At 38.2% G+C, this 19,248-nt stretch overlaps 1 protein-coding gene across 4 annotated transcripts in view; it reads left to right on the top strand.

Moving 5' to 3' along the window:
* The first annotated feature begins 1,834 nt into the window (after positions 1-1,834).
* HACL1 (2-hydroxyacyl-CoA lyase 1) overlaps positions 1,835-19,248 on the top strand; it is a 39,730-nt gene continuing 22,316 nt past the window's right edge. For 2 of the 4 annotated variants that reach the window (XM_045088936.1, XM_045088935.1), the window contains exons 1-9: positions 1,835-2,046; positions 2,239-2,343; positions 7,363-7,403; positions 8,033-8,113; positions 10,025-10,097; positions 12,238-12,315; positions 13,505-13,599; positions 15,396-15,508; positions 17,704-17,839. In XM_045088936.1, the coding sequence (XP_044944871.1) occupies positions 1,957-2,046; positions 2,239-2,343; positions 7,363-7,403; positions 8,033-8,113; positions 10,025-10,097; positions 12,238-12,315; positions 13,505-13,599; positions 15,396-15,508; positions 17,704-17,839 (812 nt within the window). In that variant the 5' untranslated portion in view covers positions 1,835-1,956. Of the gene's footprint in view, positions 2,047-2,238; positions 2,344-2,363; positions 2,434-7,362; positions 7,404-8,032; positions 8,114-10,024; positions 10,098-12,237; positions 12,316-13,504; positions 13,600-15,395; positions 15,509-17,703; positions 17,840-19,248 lie in introns of those variants that run through there. The other 2 variants (XM_045088937.1, XM_045088938.1) reach the window with 2 other exon arrangements.

The raw sequence follows: 19,248 nt of genomic DNA, 5'->3' as shown, positions 1-19,248 counted from the left end.
AAGTAATTGTATTTTTAAAAGTTTTCCAAGTGATTCTGATGCAATGGGCATAGAGACTGTCATATAAGTACTAATATAAATAATATTACAAAATAGAGGAGAGTGGTGCCCATGCTTCTCAAACAGAGGCAGGAGATAAGTAATAGAACTACTCAAAGCCACACAAAGAACATTTTGTGTATTTCTGGAATGGCAATTTCACTTGACAGTTTAAAATGTCATTTTTTATTTTGGGTGGTGATTATTACATAGGTATATACAATTGTTAAAACTTATTTAACATTTAAGATCTGTACATTTAATTGCATGTTTATTTTACCTCATAAAAAGATAGTATTTATATTAAAATATGGACATACTTTGGAGTAGAATGCAAAATATGCATTTATGTTTTAGAGGAACTCTGAGCCATTGAAGAAATCTCTGTATTTGATGGGCTGGTTACCTTACACAGGCTAGTCCCTGAATCCAGAAAGGACCCGATTATACTCTCTTCTGTTTAGGGTGGGAGGTTAGGGTTTGAAATGTTGAAAGGAAGACCCCTTGGAAAACGCCCAGGACTATGGTTTGAAAATCTCTGGGTTTAGAAATCCTTTCACTTCCAATGCTTTTCATTCATTTCTCTACCCATGACCCACTCCCCCCCTCCTCTTTACCTTCCACATATTACTTGTCTTCTTGCTTTAAAACACCCAAAGTCCTCAAAAACTTAAAGTTTGTTATGGAGATGGTTTAATGACTTGGAGGCCACACCCACAGAAATCACACATTGCAAGCATCTTTCTCCACTCAAAAATGAGTGGTTTTTCTTTTTTTTTTTTTTTTTTTAATTTTATTTTTGAGCCACCTCAGGGCCCCTCAAAAATACGTTTTAAAAGGTTATCAGCTACAGGGGCTGGTGACAGGGACTGAATCTAATTATGAAAACCCACATTTCCTGATTTTGGAAAAGACAACAACAGAGGGAGAATGGAGGAGAAGAGTGGGTGAATAACAAGAGTTTAAGAAAACAATGGTCAAAGGTAACTAGGTTAGGTGCGCCTGGGTGGCTCAGTCAGTTATACATCCAACTCTTGTTACGGGGTTGTGAGCTCAAGCCCAGCTGAAGTAACTAGGTTCAAACGTTCCTCTTTGTCTCATGTAGCCCAAGAGTACAAGTTTGGGATTCTGAGAAATGGTATAAGCAGTTTCTGTCTCTTGCTTATGAATTAGGTGTCATCTATGATACCGGGGTAAAGAGTACATACGCATCCGGTTATGGATTTAATTAACGTGTGTTAGTTAATTCCTATGTCTCACGAACTGCATAGTTGTTACAAAAGCATGTACAAACAAAAAAAGCATATAGCAAACGTCCATAACACAAGAGGCGCGCAACCCCAAGAGGACCCAAAAGCAACTTTGCACCACGCTAGCCTCCACCCACTGCACCCGTGTCCCAGCAGCCTTTGCGAAGCCAGCCTTCAACCCCTAAAGCGTGGGGGCGAACAAGGGGCGACGCGGCCACGCCCCCCCTCCGCGCGTGCTCCTTGCCCTCCTGCTGCCCCACTATGCGCATGCGCCACTCGCCTTCGCCGGTCCTCAAAGGGCTCCGGATGGTAATCGAACCGGGACCCTAGGCCTCCGAGGTTTGGCGCCTCACTTGCCTGTCACAGGCCGCAGACTCCTGCTGGTCCCGCCTCCTTCTGACGCTCTGACCCGGCGACTGGAGGAGCCGGGAAAAGGGCACGGCTCTGATTGGAGAAGAGGATTGTTTACAGACTCCTCACCAGGCAGGCCAACTACCCTAAGCCCCGCCTTTTCCTTCCCGCTATTTAAAGCGGTTGGTTGCTTTCCTCCTGTCAGTCAGAGGACGAGGGCCCTCCAATTGGCGCGCCGCGGCCTCTTGACTGTTTTGACGGGTCACTGCGCGTGTGCGTGTTGACTGCGAGAGTACCTCGAACTTTTAGGTGGACGATGGGGAAAAGTAACCTCGCCGAGGGTAGCGACAAAAGCGAGGAGCAGGTTTCTGGTGCTGAAGTCATCGCCCAGGCCTTAAAAACCCAAGTACGGTGATTCTCCTGCAGCGAAAGGTTCCCACGGAAGTCGGCAGGGACCGGAGACGTCCCGCTGACTTGGAGAGCGCTGGGGTGGGACGGGTGGCGGGGGTGGTTTGCCTTGAGGCTTTCCCTTTAGCGCCGCGGGAGGGAACGGTGTGGCGGGGGAGCGGGCCTTTACTCCCCTGTTCTTGGCCCCCAGGATGTGGCGTACATGTTTGGCATCGTGGGGATCCCCGTGACCGAAATTGCCGTTGCGGCGCAGAAGTTGGGTATCAGATATGTCGGGATGAGGAATGAACAAGCCGTAAGTATGGACGCCGGGAGCCAAAAGCATTATTGGGAATGACTGACAGTAACGGCAAATACTGATTGCAGACACACAGCCCTCACCACTGTGAGTACTTAACACATGCCAATTAAACGACAATCTTATGAAGGAAGAACTGTGGTTAATCCTAATTGACAGATGAGAAAAGTGAGACACAGGGAGGTTAAGTAATTTGCCCGAGGGGACAGTTGGTAGCGGCAGAGCCAGGATTTCAACCCACTTGTTCTGGGTCTGGAGCCCATGCTCTTGACACTACACTGGGTTGTATTCTGCCACGTCTAGAAGGTCGGGATCGGAAGGGACAGTTTCCCGGTTTGAATCCAGGCCTTCTGTTCTCGCATAACTACCTGTTAGTGTGTGTATTATTTGCTGTGGTCTGACTTTTCTAGTTGGCTGTGAGCGCCAAAAGAGGAGGGATATTATTTCTTGATACATCTGTATTCTCACTGCCAAGAGCATGATAGGTGCTCAGGCACCTCCTACCAGATGAATGGGTGAAGGCCAGGTCTCCTGTTACATAATAGATGGCCCTGCAGGGTGACAGTATCACAAATGGTAAAGCTGTGATCAGAACTTGAATCATTACCTTTTCTTTCCAGACTGGCTCTTCCCTCTGTATTCATGATTTGAGTCAGAGGTGCTGTGATTTCACCTAGTCAGTCAAGCAAGCCCAAACCTAGAGAGGTATATTGAAGGAATCGGGTTAGTCTTGGTCTTTAAGTTGAACACAATCTGGGAAGGTGAGTGCAAAACACACAGAACAAATTTATCTAGTATAATAACTTAGAATAGATGTGTGTATAAGGAACTGTGTGTATACAGGCTGACTTTTTCTCTCTGAGTGGGACAGAGAAGATTATCCATAACAGTTCCTGCTGTTCCTTCAAAATAGCTTAAAGGCAGGGTGGTCTGTGAGCCTGACTAGATAGCCTGAGGGTAGGTTGTAGTAAGCCCAAGGCTGGAAAAGGAATGTGGGCTTTCTTATTCAGCATTGAATGAGACTGCAAAGGGTTTTCCAAGTAGTTGGGAGACATAATTACATTTGTGCTTTAGAAATCATGGTAGTACAGAGTATGATCAGTAGGACAGGTTGAAGTTTTATTTCAGTTTCTATAAGCTTAGTGGAGGGCTTCTGTAGATCCCAGGGGCTTTATTGGGCATATGGATATGGAGATGAATGATATACTGTCCCTGTCCTTGAAGAGCTTAAAACCTAGCTGTGGAGATAGACATAAGCAGACAATTTTATTATAATGTGATAAGTGCTGTGATAGAGGTAAATTCAGGGTACTGTGGAAGCCCAGAAAAGGATACTCAGCCTAAAACTTCACCCGTTTCCTAGAGATGCTCCCTGGGCTGGCCCAAAGGATGAGTGGGCATTAACCAGCTAGGAAGGAGAGGACAGGCTCTTCTGGAGATGATTCTTAGGTTTGGGCTTGCTTAACTGGCTGAGTAGCTCACAGAACTACTGACTCCAGATTGGGAATACAGATGGAAGAGCCAGTTTGGAGGGAAAGGATAATGAATCCCAATCTGGATATGAGTTTGAGATGCCTGTAGTACACAGTCCCCTCAGTCAACCCGACACCCTGCAGTAGTCAGATGACTTAACTAGTGCCTGAATTAGGGAAATGCCAGGGTAATGAAGAGAGAATGTGAGGACAGATTCAGAAGCCATGCAGGAGGCAAAGAGGACTTGGCATCCAGTTACATGTTGTGCTAAAGAAAAAAGTGTAAGTGTGATTTGATTGTCTTTCATTGGATCGGTAGAGTAATCAAGACATATACTGACCAGGTTTCCAGAAAGTAGGTACACTGTTAGTTCTCACTGTTTCATTTCTAATTGTGTACAGGCAATATTTGGAATGTTTTACATGTATTATGGATTTCATCCTCCCAACAATGCTATCACTTATGTTCATTTTGTAGGTAAGGAAGCCAAGGCCCAAATTAATTTGTGTTAATTTGCCAAAATAACACAGCAGAAAATGGGAGAGCAGGATTTGAATAAAAACAATTTAGTTCTGGAAGTCTGCTCTTTTAAGAATTGCACACAGTATTCTGCTTGTGAGTGAGGTAACTTCGTAGAGAAATACATGTTTGTTTTCATTTTATTTATTTGAGAGAGAGAGTGCGTGATAGAGCACCCAAGCACCCAAGCTCATGAACTGGGGTTGGAGGGTGGGCAGAGGGAATGGGGGAGGCAGGCTCCCCACTGAGCAGGGAGCCCAATGACATGGGGCTCCATCCCAGGACCCCAGGATCATGATCTGAGCTGAAGGCAGATGGTTAACTGACTGAATCACCCAGGCATCCCAGGAAATACATGTTTTATAATCTATAAAAGGAGTTCCTTTTCAACTTTTGACATTTGCAGCAAAAGAATATAATTTTTGTTTTAGGTTGTTTTGTATTTTACATTCTGAAGCAACATTTCTTACCTCACTTTAATAAGTGGACAGTGCTCCTCAGTGTCCAAATAAGTGTTTGTATCACAACAGATACTGTGTTTTATGCACTTGCATTCTTAGGAGTTATCTTATTATTATCCTATGTGAATTTGGTTTTATGTGCAAAAGGGAAAGAGGTAAGGGCCAGTGGAGAATAGTAACACAGAAATGGTAAAGATCCTTTGTGCACCTTCTTACTTGGGCATATGTAGTGGTATCAGTTAAGATTATGATTCATAAAAATTTATTTTTAATTTTTTACATTTATGTCCTAAATGTCTAAGTTTAGTGTACCACACATAAAGTTGAGTGGAGGTTAGAAAATATCCTATTTTTTATTATTTCTAAAAAAATGAGAAGAAATAATACTGGAAAAAAGATGTCCCAGACTAAGAAAAAGGATTTATTTGAGATGGCATTTAGCATATTTTCAGCTTATCTTGTATTTAATTTAACACCTCCCCTTTTTTGCTGTGTAGCTGAAGTGTAGTTTAAAGGTGGGAGACATAATTAGATTTGTTCTCTGGGTGGCTGGGTGCCTGGGTGGCTCAGTTGGTTAAGCATCTACCTTTTGCTCTGGTCATGATCCTGGGGTTGTGGGATCGAGTCCCATGTTGGGCTCCCTGCTTAGTGGGGAGTTGCTTCTCTGTCTTCCTCTACCCGCCCCCTCCCAACTCCTGCTCTCTCTGTGTCTCTGTCTCTCAAAGAAATAAAATCTTTAAGAGTAAAAACTAGCCATATGCAAGCCATAAAGAGAATCTCAACAAATCTCCAAAGATTGAAGACATATAATATATGTAACCTCACCATGTCAAAATAAATTTAGTAACAGAAAGATAACTAGGAAATCCCCAAACATTTGAAAGTTAAGTAACACATTTGATACTTTATAAACATTTAAAAAGACTGGTATAGGGGCGCCTGGTGGCTCAGTGGGTTAAAGCCTCTGCCTTCGGCCTCAGTTTATGATACGATCCCAGGGTCCTGGGATCGAGCCCCACATTGGGCTCTCTGCTCTGCAGGGAGCCTGCTTCCTCCCTCCTCTCTCTCTCTGCCTGCCTCTCTGCCTACTTGTGATTTCTCTCTCTCTGTCAAATAAATAAAATCTTTAAAAAAATAAAATAAAAAGACCGGTATAATAAAAAACTCCAGGGCAGACTGGTCAAAAATGAAAGACTGAGGGCACCTGAGCGGTTCAATCGGTTAAGCGTCCACCTTTTGCTCAGGTCAGGATCCCAGGGTCCTGGGATTGAGTTCTGCATCAGGCTCCCTACTCCACAGGGAGCCTGCTTTTCTCTCTGCCTCTCTCTCTCTCTGTGTCTGTCATGAATAAATAAATAAAATATTTTTTAAAAATGAAAGAAAATACAAATTACTAATAACAGGAATGCAAAAAGGACACATCAGGGGTGCCTGGGTGGCTCAGTCCTTTAAGCATCTGTCTTCAGCTCTGGTCATGATCTCAGGGTCCTGGAATTCAGCCCTGCTTCAGGCTCCCCGCTCAGTGGGGTGTCTGCTTCTCCCACTCCCTCTATTCCTCCTCCCTGCTCATGCATGCTCTCTCTCTAATAAATAAATTAAAAATCTTTAAAAAAAAAAAAAAAAAGAGGGGGGGTAAGCCTGGGTGGCTCAGTCAGTTAAGCGTCTGCCTTCTGCTCAGGTTGTGGTCCCTGGGCCTGAGATCAAGCCCTGCATCAGGTTCCTTGCTCAGTGGTGAGTCTGTTTCTCTCTCTCCTTCTGCCCCTCCACCTGCTCTCTCTCTCAAGTAAACTGATAAAAACTTAAAAAAAAAAAAAAAAAAAAAAAAAAAAAAAAAAAAAAAAAAAAAAAAAAAAGGATACATTACTACATCACTATGAACCCTAATTAACCAGTGGATTGAAGAAGAAATCATAGCAGAAAATAGAAAATATTTTGAACTTATTGATAATGAAAAGATAAGATTTCAAACTTGTCATAGCTAAAGCAGTTCTTAGAGGAAATGGTTTTAAATAAATCGATTACTGAGGAAGAGCAAAAATCAGTGCTCTAAGCTTACATTTTAAGAAGCGAGAAAAAGAAAACCACACTAAATCCTAATGAAAAGAGTAAAATTTTAAATACAAGAGCAGAAATTAGTGAACTAGAAAATAAGTGAATAATATAGAAAAACAACAAAGCCAAAATTTGGTTCTTTGAGATTAATAAATTTGATAAATCTCTGGCAAGACCAATGAAGAATAAAAAAAAAAAAAAAAGACAAATTGTCAATATTAGGAATAAGATAAGAACATTTCCGTTGATCCTGTAGATTTTAAGGAGTTGTAAGAGGATATTATTAATAAACTAGATGAAGTAGACAAGTTCCTTGAAATACTAAGAACTAGATTAGATACCTAAATTATTACTTGAAATTTATAGGTAGAACATTATTTGTTAAAACTGAAAGCATTCCAATTCCTCCTTTGCCATTCAGTTCTAGTTTCTTAGTGAATACTGAATTTTTATACGTGCACTTACTGTAAGGATCCCAAAATGCTTAAGTCCCAGTATTTTTTCTTTGTAGGCTTGTTATGCTGCCTCTGCGATTGGATATCTGACAGGCAGGTAAACTAAAGTCTTTGTTTTATTTCATTTTCTTTTGAGGGCTGTCTTAAACAGAGTTTCTTAAGAAATGACTTTATAAATGTATAAAATGGCAAACTGAAATATAGGGAGATACTTTTTCCTTGAGTGTTTTAAGGTTAGAAAGTTACATCTAGTCACATTTTCAAATTCAATTTAAAAATTTTGAGGCAGAGCTTTACATTTCAGAATTATTTTCTGTTAGAAATCAAATGACATATTTATTTGTTAAAAAAAAATTTTAAACACTTTTCTCCATACAAACATGTATGTACTCAATATTAAGAATTGGCTTTTATATGCAATTAAATTGATTGGGCTCAAATATAACCTCTTCAAAATATAAAGAGTTTCAAAATATGAAAAGGTTAGTGAAATACAGTGTGAAGATGATAAGTATCTTCTTTCTTGCAGGAAGACGAACATAATCTTCGCCTTGTGTCTTTGATAATTCAGAAAATATTCTAATAATTGCTTTACCAGTTGTAGTAAAGACCTCTTTGTCCTCCTTTTGAAGTCCAGAAAGATTGCCATGTTCCCCTCTAGAGTGATATTAATCAGCTATTGTATTTGACCTGCTTTTAATACAGTAAATTCTGTTTTGCTTCTAGGCCAGGCGTATGCCTTGTTGTTTCTGGCCCAGGTCTCATCCACGCTTTGGGTGGTATGGCAAATGCAAACATGAACTGTTGGTAATTAATTGTTATTTGCGATCTGTGGTGGGAAGACTTGGAATCAAGTGCTTGAAGGAATGCCTTATTAAAAAATTAGAAAAGTATTAGGAAGAACATAAAAAGTATCAGTAATCTTACTTAGAGGTAAATACTGTTAACATTTTGGGGTTTTGTATAGAAGTATAGAAGCATATGGGAATACACATATGATTAACTCATTGAGTCTACCCTATATGTAAACGTTCCTTCAAGTAACATCTTCCTTCATTAAGATATGTGTTTCAAGGGGTGCCTGGCTGGTTTGGTTGGTAGAGCATGCAACTCTTAATCTCAGGGTCATGAGTTCAAGCCCTATGTTGGGTGTGGAGTCTACTTAAAAAAAAAAAATGTGTTTCTAAACATATATGTAGAAGCATATGGGCATAGCTCTGTGTTTAACTCATAGGAACTAGACAGTATATACTATGTCCTTCATCTGACATCATCTTTGACTGAAATTTTAAGTGTTTATAAACTTATATGTAGAAGCTTAAAGGGATAACTCATGTAAAATTTTTAAAAACACACATTTTAGAGTTTGTGTGTGTGTGTTTTTCTCTCTCTGCATATGTGAATGTGTGTTCAAGTCCTCCTTAAGTACAGAATTATTTTTTAAAGACCCCAGCTCCATATGTAAGAGTGTATATCCAGGTCTTCATCTTGTTTTGCATAATTTTTTTTTTTTAGATTTTATTTATTTATTTGACAGAAATCACAAGTAGTTGGAGAGGCAGGCAGAGAGAGAGAGAGGAGGAGGAAAAACAGGCTCCCTGCTGAGCAGAGAGCCCCATGCGGGACTCGATCCCAGGACCCTGAGATCATGACCTGAGCCGAAGGCAGCGGCTCAACCCACTGAGCCACCCAGGCGCCCTTGTTTTGCATAATTATCAAGACAACTGAAATTGTATTTTTTCAGTTTGCTCTATAAGCTCCTTAGTACTTACTCTTTGACATTGCCCTTAACCCCATCATTGGTACTTTGCCAAATAGTTCATAGATCATAGCAAATGGGGTTATGTTCTGGTCAATGCATAAAATAATTAAACTTCCTGGTGTAAAAGAAGATTAAATATTTAGATACTATTTAGACTGATGTCCTGGTAGGAAGGGCATTGTTTACTTTCTTGCCATGTGCCTTCTTTCCTTTTATCCTTCCTAGTCTTTCTCTTTCTTACCTACTTTTAGGGTCTGATATTTTTTAGTAACTTTAAGTTTGCTTTATCTTTTCTTTAAGAAATTTATTTCTGAGGAATTTCTCTCACTCCACCATTTCCAAGTAGATTCACTTGGGAAAGTGTGAAAAAAATTGTTTCCTCCATTTAATCCCAGGACTTATGGGAAGGGCATAAAAATTTATTTTATATCGCCACACCTAGAAGTTTAGCATCAGCATTTAGAAGGGCTTGGAAAGTGGATGACCTGAAGGAAAAGCATTTACTATGAATTTCAGATTTTTCTGAAATTAAGGGAGGGTTCTCTTGTATCAGGTTGCTTCCTAAATCTTTTTTTAATTTATAGTTTTTTTATTTTAAAGATTTTATTTATTTATTTTTATTTAAGGGAGGGAGAGAGAAGAGTGTGCAGTTGTATTTGAGCAGGTGGGGAGGGGCAGGGAGAGAAGGAGAGAGAGAATCCTAAGCAGACTCCATACCCATCACAGAGCCCAATGAAGAGCTCGCTCTGAGATCTCAGGACCTGAGCCCAAACCCAAGAGCCAGACGCTTAACCCAGTGTGCCACCCAAGTGCTGCCCCTAATATGTAGTTTTGAAGGGAAAATGAAATTTCTCTCTCTCTCAGCATACATGACAGTTTATTAATTGGGCACTCTCTTGAGTATTTTACATGTCAATCTCATCTGTAATTCTCTTTTAAAACAATGACTGTTTCAGGCCCTTGATTGTGATTGGCGGTTCTTCTGAAAGAAGTCAGGAAACGATGGGAGCCTTCCAGGAGTTTCCACAGGTACCCAACTCTAAAACTTTTCTTAGAGTTTAGTAGCATAAATGTATGCTATTAAGACTTATGGAGAAGAGGGGTGCCTGAGTGGCTTAGTGGGTTAAAGCCTCTACCTTTGGCTCAGGTCATGATTCCAGCGTCCTGGGATCGAGCCCCGCATTGGGTTCTCTGCTCTGCGGAGAGCCTGCTTCCTCCTCTCTCTGCCTTGCCTCCCTGCCTGCTTGTGATCTCTCTCTCTGTCAAATAAATAAATAAAATCTTAAAAAAAAAGATTTATGGAGAAGAAATAAAAATTCCTATCTTCAAAATAAACAATTAAAATAAAATAGAGGATCTTTAAAATAAAAAAAAATAAAATAAAATAAAATAGAGGTACCTGAGGTAATTTATAGATAATGTTCCTTAACTATAAGACAGTCTCAGTGTGCATATTACGGGAGCTCAGGCTCTGCTTAGGAGCAATCTTCCAAGAAATACGTCTTTTAAACTCTGAAAGTAAGGCCTGAAAGTCAAGATGCAGGAATAAAAATGGTGTGAGATTATACCTGTCAAACTTTATAGAGAAGTAAAAAGTTGAGAGGAAAAATACTACCTAAAATGACTATTAGTAGGCTCTGGACAAGTTCATTTTTATTTTAGAAGGCTGAAGGAAAACATTTAAAGATTTCTGAAAACTGAAAAGAATTTGTCAACAAAATGCTGTAGTTTGTTTTTCTTGTTTTTTTTTTCTGTTTTTTACTTTTTTCTATATATTTATTACAGTATTACAGAGGTCTTCATAAATAGTTGTATAAAACAAAATGCTACAGCTTTAAGAATAGGTGTAGAAAGCAAAGGTGAGAGTGAATGATCAACTGTTAAGAAAATATTTGCACATTTCTAGCACAAAGTTCTGAGCAAAGTTAAAACCTTAGGTAAAGTCTGTTGGTTATTACAGAAGTCACTGTGAGAACCGCAGAATATAAACATAGAATTTTCTCTATGACTTAAATTATTGTAAAATACTAGATCTCGTTATAGGTTGATTCAAAAGTTGTACTTTTATCCTCTTGAAAGGCAATTGAGGGGGTTCCTGTGTGGCTCAGTCATTAAGCCTCTGCCTTCAGCTCAGGTCATGATGCCAGGGTCCTGGGATCCAGCCTGCATCAGGCTCCCTGGTCAGCAGGAAGCCTGTTTCTTCCCTTTTCTACTCCCCCTCTCTTGCTGTGTCTCTATCAAATAAAATCTTAAAAAAAAAAAAAAAAAAAAGAAAGGGGTATTTCCACTTACTTAGTTAATGGTAAATAACCATGGTAAATAAACAGAGCAGCTAAGTAATTTAAAAGGAAATTTAAACTTACTACAAAAACTTTACAGATGAGGAGAAAGCAGAGGATAATGTCCACTACAAATATTTTTTCCTGAAAAGGAAAATAATAAAAGTTTATTAGATGAAATTAAAAATGTAAGGAGAAAATCACGGATTTGATTTAAAATCCAAGTATCTTTTTTTTTAGAAAATACTTTAGATGGCATGACTGGGAACAGACTGAAAATCTTAATTTTGTCATGCTCATGGGACTACGACTACCAACTTTCATACCAAAAAGTATCAAGAGACACTGTTTCTATATATTGCTTCAGAGTACAATAAGCAGTGAAAAAAATAGCACTGCTGAATTGAGACATCCCAAATAGTGTAGTAGTAAAATACATAACAGGAAAACTGGCAGAAATGTAATAAGGATAGATTATAATTGTAACAAGATGAAGCAGGTGAAATTTTGTATTTCTGACTGTGGAATTTCTGGGTCCAGGGTTATGCTCATTTTAATTTTTAGCAGACGTTATCAGCTTCCCTTCCTATTTATACTCTCAACAGCAGCTGAGGAGAATGCCTGCTTTCCTGTGTGGTGGTATTATCAGTCTTTCATTTTTGCCAGTCTGAGAAATGAAAATGGTGTCTTGTTTTGATTTACTTCCTAAATCATCCTGAGGCAGAAATTTGATTGTGCTATGTGCAGGGTTAAGAAACAGTCCAGGTAATGTACTTTCTCCGTCTTTTCAGTACACATAGTAGAAAGTAATCACTTAACATTTTGTTTTCCTTCTTAAGAGTAATATGATCTGTGATCTTAATTTTAAGTGATTTTCTTTCTGCATATAGGTTGAAGCCTGTAGATTATATACCAAGTTCTCTGCCCGGCCAAGCAGCATAGAAACTATTCCCTCTATTATCGAAAAGGTAAAGAACTTAATTATAAGTCCTCTAAGTCAACTGGTTTTTCTCAGTTGCTCATATCTGTGTTATTTGTATTCTCCATAGAATGAGCAACAATTTGGTATATATTCAGGCAGTCAAAAATGATAGTGTTGGGCGCCTGGGTGGCTCAGTGGGCTCTCTGCTCAGCCGAGAGCCTGCTTCCTCCTCTCTCTCTGCCTGCCTCTCTGCCTATGTGTGATCTCTATCTGTCAAATAAATAAATAAAAATCTTTTTTTTAAAGATTTTATTTATTTATCAGAGAGAGAGAGGGAGAGAGAGCTAGCACAGGCAGACAGAATGGCAGGCAGAGGCAGAGGGAGAAGCAGGCTCCCTGCTGAGCAAGGAGCCCGATGTGGGACTCCATCCCAGGATGCCGGGATCATGACCCGAGCCGAAGGCAGCTGCTTAACCAACTGAGCCACCCAGGCATCCCAATAAATAAAAATCTTTAAAAAATGATAGTGTTAAAGAGCTATTTATATTTTAATGTTTGTTGTCAATTCTAGAAACATAAAATAGATCATTTTTGAAAAAAGTTTCTCCTTTACTTCAGTTTTTAAATTTTTTTCTACAGAAAAATAAAGAGAAAGCTAAAATGAAAAATGTTTATAAATAAAATAATGTTTCTCTTGTGCTTTTGCAAAAGTTTAGTATTGAAAATTAGTACTAATGCTTATAAAACCATGTCTTAGTTGCCTAAAGAGCTTATTATAAATTAATCTTAGTTAACCAACATTTCTATATGGAGTTACATTTGAGCTGTTGCAAAACCATGTGTTACAGACACCATTTGACACATGTGATAATATCACTGTTTCTGAAAACTTAGCCAAGTCATTAGGACTAGGAAGCAAGTAAGAGCACATTTATGAACCCTTGGCAGGAAGAGCCTGGTGGATAACTTCTAACGTGTAATAAGACATGAATTTTAAAACCCTAGTGAGTATTTTCTTTCTTATTGCTCCTCTTTTAAACAAAAATATCTTTTAAAATATATGCAGTCAGTAGAGGGCATTTCAATTTTAGTTAAAAGTGTTTATTTCTCCAACTGGGGATGTCCAAAAAATATTAAAATTGTATTCCTTTCACAATTTTTAATTGTGTCTGAGTGGACTATGTGATAAAGATTGAGAATTTTAAAATATTTTCTTCCATTTGTAATAAATTTAGGCAGTGAGAAGCAGTATTTATGGTCGTCCAGGTCCTTGTTATGTTGACATACCTGCAGATTTTGTGAATTTACAAGTGAATGTGAATTCTGTAAAGTAAGTAATAGTTCCACTGGAGTTATTTCTTAATTGTGTTATTGAAATGTTTACCTTTTTAACAATTTACCTGGAAGTTTATAAGTTAATCTTCATTTGTTTTAACTTTTGACAATTTAATGATTAAACTAAATCCTGGCCAAATGGTTTAATTCTCTAATTAAAATGGTATCATTTAGTAATTATTTGGGGGTTAATTTTTAAGTCAAATACTAGAGCTTCCTGAACACTCATTTGAAATTATTCTTCCAGAAGCTGTAAGTAATACATCCCCATTCATGTGGTAGAGGTTATTCAGTGTCTTCACAGTGTCAACCAAGAGATGATATGACCAATGAAAAATTATTTAGGGCTCAGCATAGAAAATTTTAGTCTTTCTTTCTGTTTCTGTGTTTTAAAAATATTCCAACTCAGGTGTTACTCTGAATTTCCGTATTCCTTTATTCCTTAAATAAACACTGAGCGAATAAAAAGTGTAAGAAGCATTTTTCACTGGTATCTAAGTTGCCTCTGATAAGGATAGATATTTAGGTTAAGACATCACCCTGGGTACCATTTAGTTTATTACTGCTATTGTGGACCAAGTGGTTCTCTAGTGACTGCAGAGAGGCAGTATGCATTTCTGTATATTCAGTATACCAAGGAGTTGTTTCTCTTTGTGAGAGTCAGACAAAAAGGACATCTGTGCTGCATAATACTTGAACATGACAAAGTATTACTGGGGGGGAGGGAAGCAGAGCTGAATCTCTGGTAAATTAACTCTGTAAGCCTTCTTTAAAATGGTTGTAAAGGTTGGGGTGCCTGGGTGGCTTAGTCAGTTAAGCATCTGCCTTTGGCTCAGGTCATGATCCCAGGGTTCTGGGATCGAGCCCCACACTGAGCCCCACATAGGACTCCTTGCTCGGTGGGGAATCTTTTTCTCCCTCTGCCTCTCTGTCTCCATGCTCACACACTCTCTCTCAAATAAATAAAATGTTTTTAAAAAGTTAAAAAAGATAAAATTTTTTTAAAGAGTGAATGTCTTTTTTTGTCTTATATGCTCAAATTTTGTACAGTGTGTGATGTTTATTAATTAAAATAAATGAAGACATCCAGAAATACTTAACTATGACAGTTTAAAATTTTTTTTTCCTAATGCATATTATATTTCTAAAATCCTGACTCTCCCAGTGAGATAGTTAAAGGCATGGACTTTGGAGACAGAATGACCTAAGTCAGTTCAATCTCTGCCACATACCATCTGGGGACCCTGGGCAAGTTACTTTCTGAGTTTCCTTCCCCACCCCCCAATGGTGAAATGGAGATAATGGTAGTGCCTGGCCTCATTGCTTTGAAAAATTAAATGAGATTAAATAGCATATAGTATTAAACACTGACTCTGACTCTGAGTATGTTTTTTACTGTTCTTACAACAACAACTATTACTACAATATAGAGCCATTAACTCAAAATTTCCTGTCAATGAATTACTGATTTGATTGGTTTTTATATGGTATTAAGGAGTAACTTAATTTACTAGGTATGGTAGGGACATTTTGGTTATATAGGAGAAAGTCTTTATCTTTTAGAGCTGCATGGAAAAGCTTTTAACTGCTTATACTTCACTTTAAAATGGTTCAGGAAATAAATTTATATGCATGTGGGTGTGTGTATGTGTGAAGCAAATGTGGTAAAATATTAGTTGTTGAATCTACATGGTGGGTATGTGGAGTTTATTGTACTATTTTTTTCCCTACCTTTTAGATATTTGGTATTTTCATAGTAAAAGGTTTAAAACTTGGCCTCTTTATTTCCAGGTACGTGGAGTGCTGCATGCCCCCTCCTGTCAGTATGGCAGAAACCTCTGCTGTATACATGGCAGCATCTGTTATTAGAAATGCCAAACGGCCCCTTCTTATCATTGGGAAAGGTAGCAGTGAATGGAACTCTAAATCTTGCTATGCCATTGAAAGAATGCTGATTCTGTTTAGAAATTATCTTCATTATTTACGAACATATCTAATATTTGAAATTGGCGTATGAGTTATTTTCATGTAGGATTAGTTATTAATTTCAAAATCATAGAATTATTCTAGAATGCCCAGAGATCTCGCTCTTTTAAAGAGATACCACCCATTCTGTTTCTTCAGTCTTACGTGTAAAATGTTTTTTCAATTATAATAATAATATTTGATCATTATAAAAATATTGGAAAACACAGATGATTAGAAAGAAGAAATCCCTTTATCCAAAGACAACTATTTTTGGAGCACTTGGGTGACTTAGTTGGCTAAGCATCTGACTCTTCATTTTGGCTCAGGTCATGCTCTCAGGGTTATGAGATTGAGCCCTACATAGGGCTCCGTGCTGGGCGTGGAGCAGAACCAGATTCTCCCCCTCCTTCTCTCCCTCTGCCCCTCTCGCCTCCCTCACTTGCACGCTCTTTAAAAAAAAAAAAAAAAAAAAAAAAGATAACTATTTTTAACATGTAATATTTCTAGTCATTTCTGCATCTGTATTTCATATATTGTGATCATACCATATAGACAGTTTTATTTATATTCTAATTGTTTCATTTAATATTGTAACATTTCTTCATGGTCTTAAGTTTTTTCCTAAATATAATTTTAAGGTCTATTCATGTATATTCATGTATATACTTCATTGAGAGATACTTCACTGAGAGATACTTAAAGATACTTGAAAAAAAACTTTGCCAGTTTTTTTTGTTTGTTTGGTATAACTATGACAGACATGTTTGTGCTAAAGCTTTTCCATATTTAGGATTTATGATAGATTCCCAGAAAGAAAATTAAATTAAAAGGTAATTCATATTTTAAGGTTTTTGGTACCTATTGTCAAGTTGCTCTCTCCTAAGAGAGGAAATCACTGTACTCCTGTTAGCAAGTTATTTTAATATCCATTATATGTTCTTGAACTGAGGGGGCCTTGAGTCATCCATGACCCTGCTAGTCAGTTATCAACTACTAAGGAACTAACTACATAGAAACCAAAGATAATTTTAATGAAAATGGTGGACAGCAGGAAAAAAAAAAACCAAGTCAGAGCTGAGTCGAATGCAGCTATATGCTCTTAGATCTGTGGTTTTGGCAAACAACTACTTTGAGTCTCAGTTACCTCACTTGTAAAACAGAGATACTAACTTCAACAGAGTGGTTATGATTAAGTAATAAGATTGGTAGAAGGAACCCAGTAAATGCTAGTTTTCATTCTTCTTTTACCCCATATTTGATGAGTACTTACAATAAGGTGGGGATTACAGAAAACATTTGTAGGCTATATAGAGGAATAACGGTCCCTACTTCGAGATATATTAGAAACAAATAAGTGCAGTGTACCCATATGTGGTGTGTATAGAGAGGGTGAGGTGGATTCTCAAGGGAAGCAGCAACAATTTATTTGTGTAGGTAGCATGGAAAGACTCTTTGGAAGAGATGACACTGCTACACCTTGAAAATGGATGATAGGTCACTGAGTGGACAAGTCCAGGAAGAGAACTGGGTGGACAAAGATATTGAGGCAAGAAAGAGAATACAAGGAAACTTTCTGGATGAAAAAAAGCTATTTTTCATCTGACACGTATGAGAAAAGATTGTAAGATATTTTTATATGGGGGAGCATTATGTTGAATCTGAATGAACTAAATGTCTCTTGTTAGAATTTCCATGCAGTTAGCTGATGGTAGGGAGCAACGTGTGAGGTTAGAGAGGGCCTCTTTCTGTCAGAGCAAACTCCTTCCTTGCCCACCTGGGCTGGTCAGTAAAGATACTGTATTTAAAGAATTGTGAGTAGTAAGTCAGTAGGAACCATAGGACAGACAATTGAGAGCAGGAAGAGAGAAGAGATGCAACTTTGTTTTGTAGTAGACATCCTTCAGAATAATTGAGAATATTTTGGGGGAGGAACTTAGCACTGTTGTTTTCTTAAACATTTTAAAATACCAAAGATAAAAACCATAGTCACAGTTTGTTTTGAGTGTGAGCAAGCCCTGTATAAACAAGAGATTCTCTGAGAAGTTCTGAAAGGAAATTCATGTGAGTTGCTTTAAGAGTCACAGTGCCTGGAGCATAACTGACTTGTCCAATACATTTGCATTGGTTGTAGGTGCTGCTTATGCCCATGCAGAGGAGGCTCTCAGGAAATTGGTGGAGCAGTGTAAATTACCATTTCTGCCCACCCCCATGGGAAAGGGTGTCATCCCTGATAACCACCAATACTGTGTGAGCGCTGCCAGATCCAGGTGCGTAGCATGCTAGAGTTTAAAGAACAATGGCTTGGCAGATCTTGGGCTAATTTATTTTGTGACTTTAATGAATCTAGGGGAAGTCCTGTAATGTTATTTTAAGCACACCAGTTTCTTTTTAGAGTTTTCAGCACTCTAAAGATGTTGTCCACTGCCTTCTGACCCTCATGGATTTAGATGGGAAATCTGTAGTCATTTGAATCTCTGCTCCCCTATATGTAATATGTTCTGTGGCTGCTTTCAGGATGTTCCTTTATCTTTGGTTTTCAGTAGTTTGATTAAGTATCTGGGTATGGTTTTCTTTTAGTTTATCCTGTTCTCTGATCTTCTTCAGTCTGTAAAGTAGTATCTTTCACTACATTTATTGTTTTTGGCCATTATTTCCTCAGATTTTTTTTCTACACCAATCTCTTTTTCTTTTCCTGGGATAACGCGAATAGTAGACATTTTGATACTGTCCCATAGGTCCATGAATATCTGTTCAATTCTCTCTCTTTTTTTTCTATCTTTAAGTAGCTTATTAGAATTTCTTTTTTTTTTTTTTTAAAGATTTATTTATTTATTTATTTTAGAGAGAGTGAGCAGGGAGGAGGGGCAGAGGGAGAGGGAGAGAAAATCTTAAGCAGATTCCATGCCTAGTGTGGAACCGGACAGGGGACTTAATCTCATGATCGAGCCAAAATCAAGCACTGGATGCCTAACTGATTGAACCACCTGAGCACCCCTATTAGAAATTTCTTATACAAAATATTCTTTTTATTTTTATTATATTTTATTATATTTATCTTTTAATTGAAGTATAGTTGACATACAATGGTGCATTAGTTTCAGTTGTACAACATAGTGATTTGACATCTCTATATTTACTTGTTCTGCTATGTTCTCTAGATTAGAGGCAGGCAGCGAGAGAGAGAGAGAGAGGGAAGCAGGCTTCCTGCTGAGCAGAGAGCCCGACGCGGGACTCGATCCCAGGACCCCGAGATCATGACCCGAGCCGAAGGCAGCGGCTTAACCCACTGAGCCACCCAGGCGCCCCTGTTTAGTTATTTTCAATACTTTTGTCTTATATTTTATGTTTCTCTGTTGAGAATGTCTATCTTCTCATTTATTTGAAGAGTATTTTTGTTTACTTTATGGAGCATATTATAATAGCTGCTTTAAAGCCTTTGTTTACTAGTTTGAATATCTGGGTCATCACAGAATGGGAGTCTGTTCATTTCTTTTGAGAATTGGGCACATCTTTCTGGTTCTTTTGCATATTGAGTATTTTTGGAATATATCCTAGATTGTAAGTATTATGTTTTAAGATTCTAGGTCATATTTACATATCCTGTAGAATGTTGACTTTGTTTTAGCAGGCAGTTAGCCTGGTTAAGTTCAGATTGCAAGGTCTGTCTTTCTGTCTT

This window comes from Mustela putorius, unplaced genomic scaffold (genome assembly GCF_011764305.1).
Source record: "Mustela putorius furo isolate JIRA1106 unplaced genomic scaffold, ASM1176430v1.1 tig00003834_pilon_pilon_pilon, whole genome shotgun sequence".
Lineage (NCBI taxonomy): Eukaryota > Metazoa > Chordata > Mammalia > Carnivora > Mustelidae > Mustela > Mustela putorius.
This window is presented reverse-complemented; position numbering and strand designations above follow the sequence as displayed.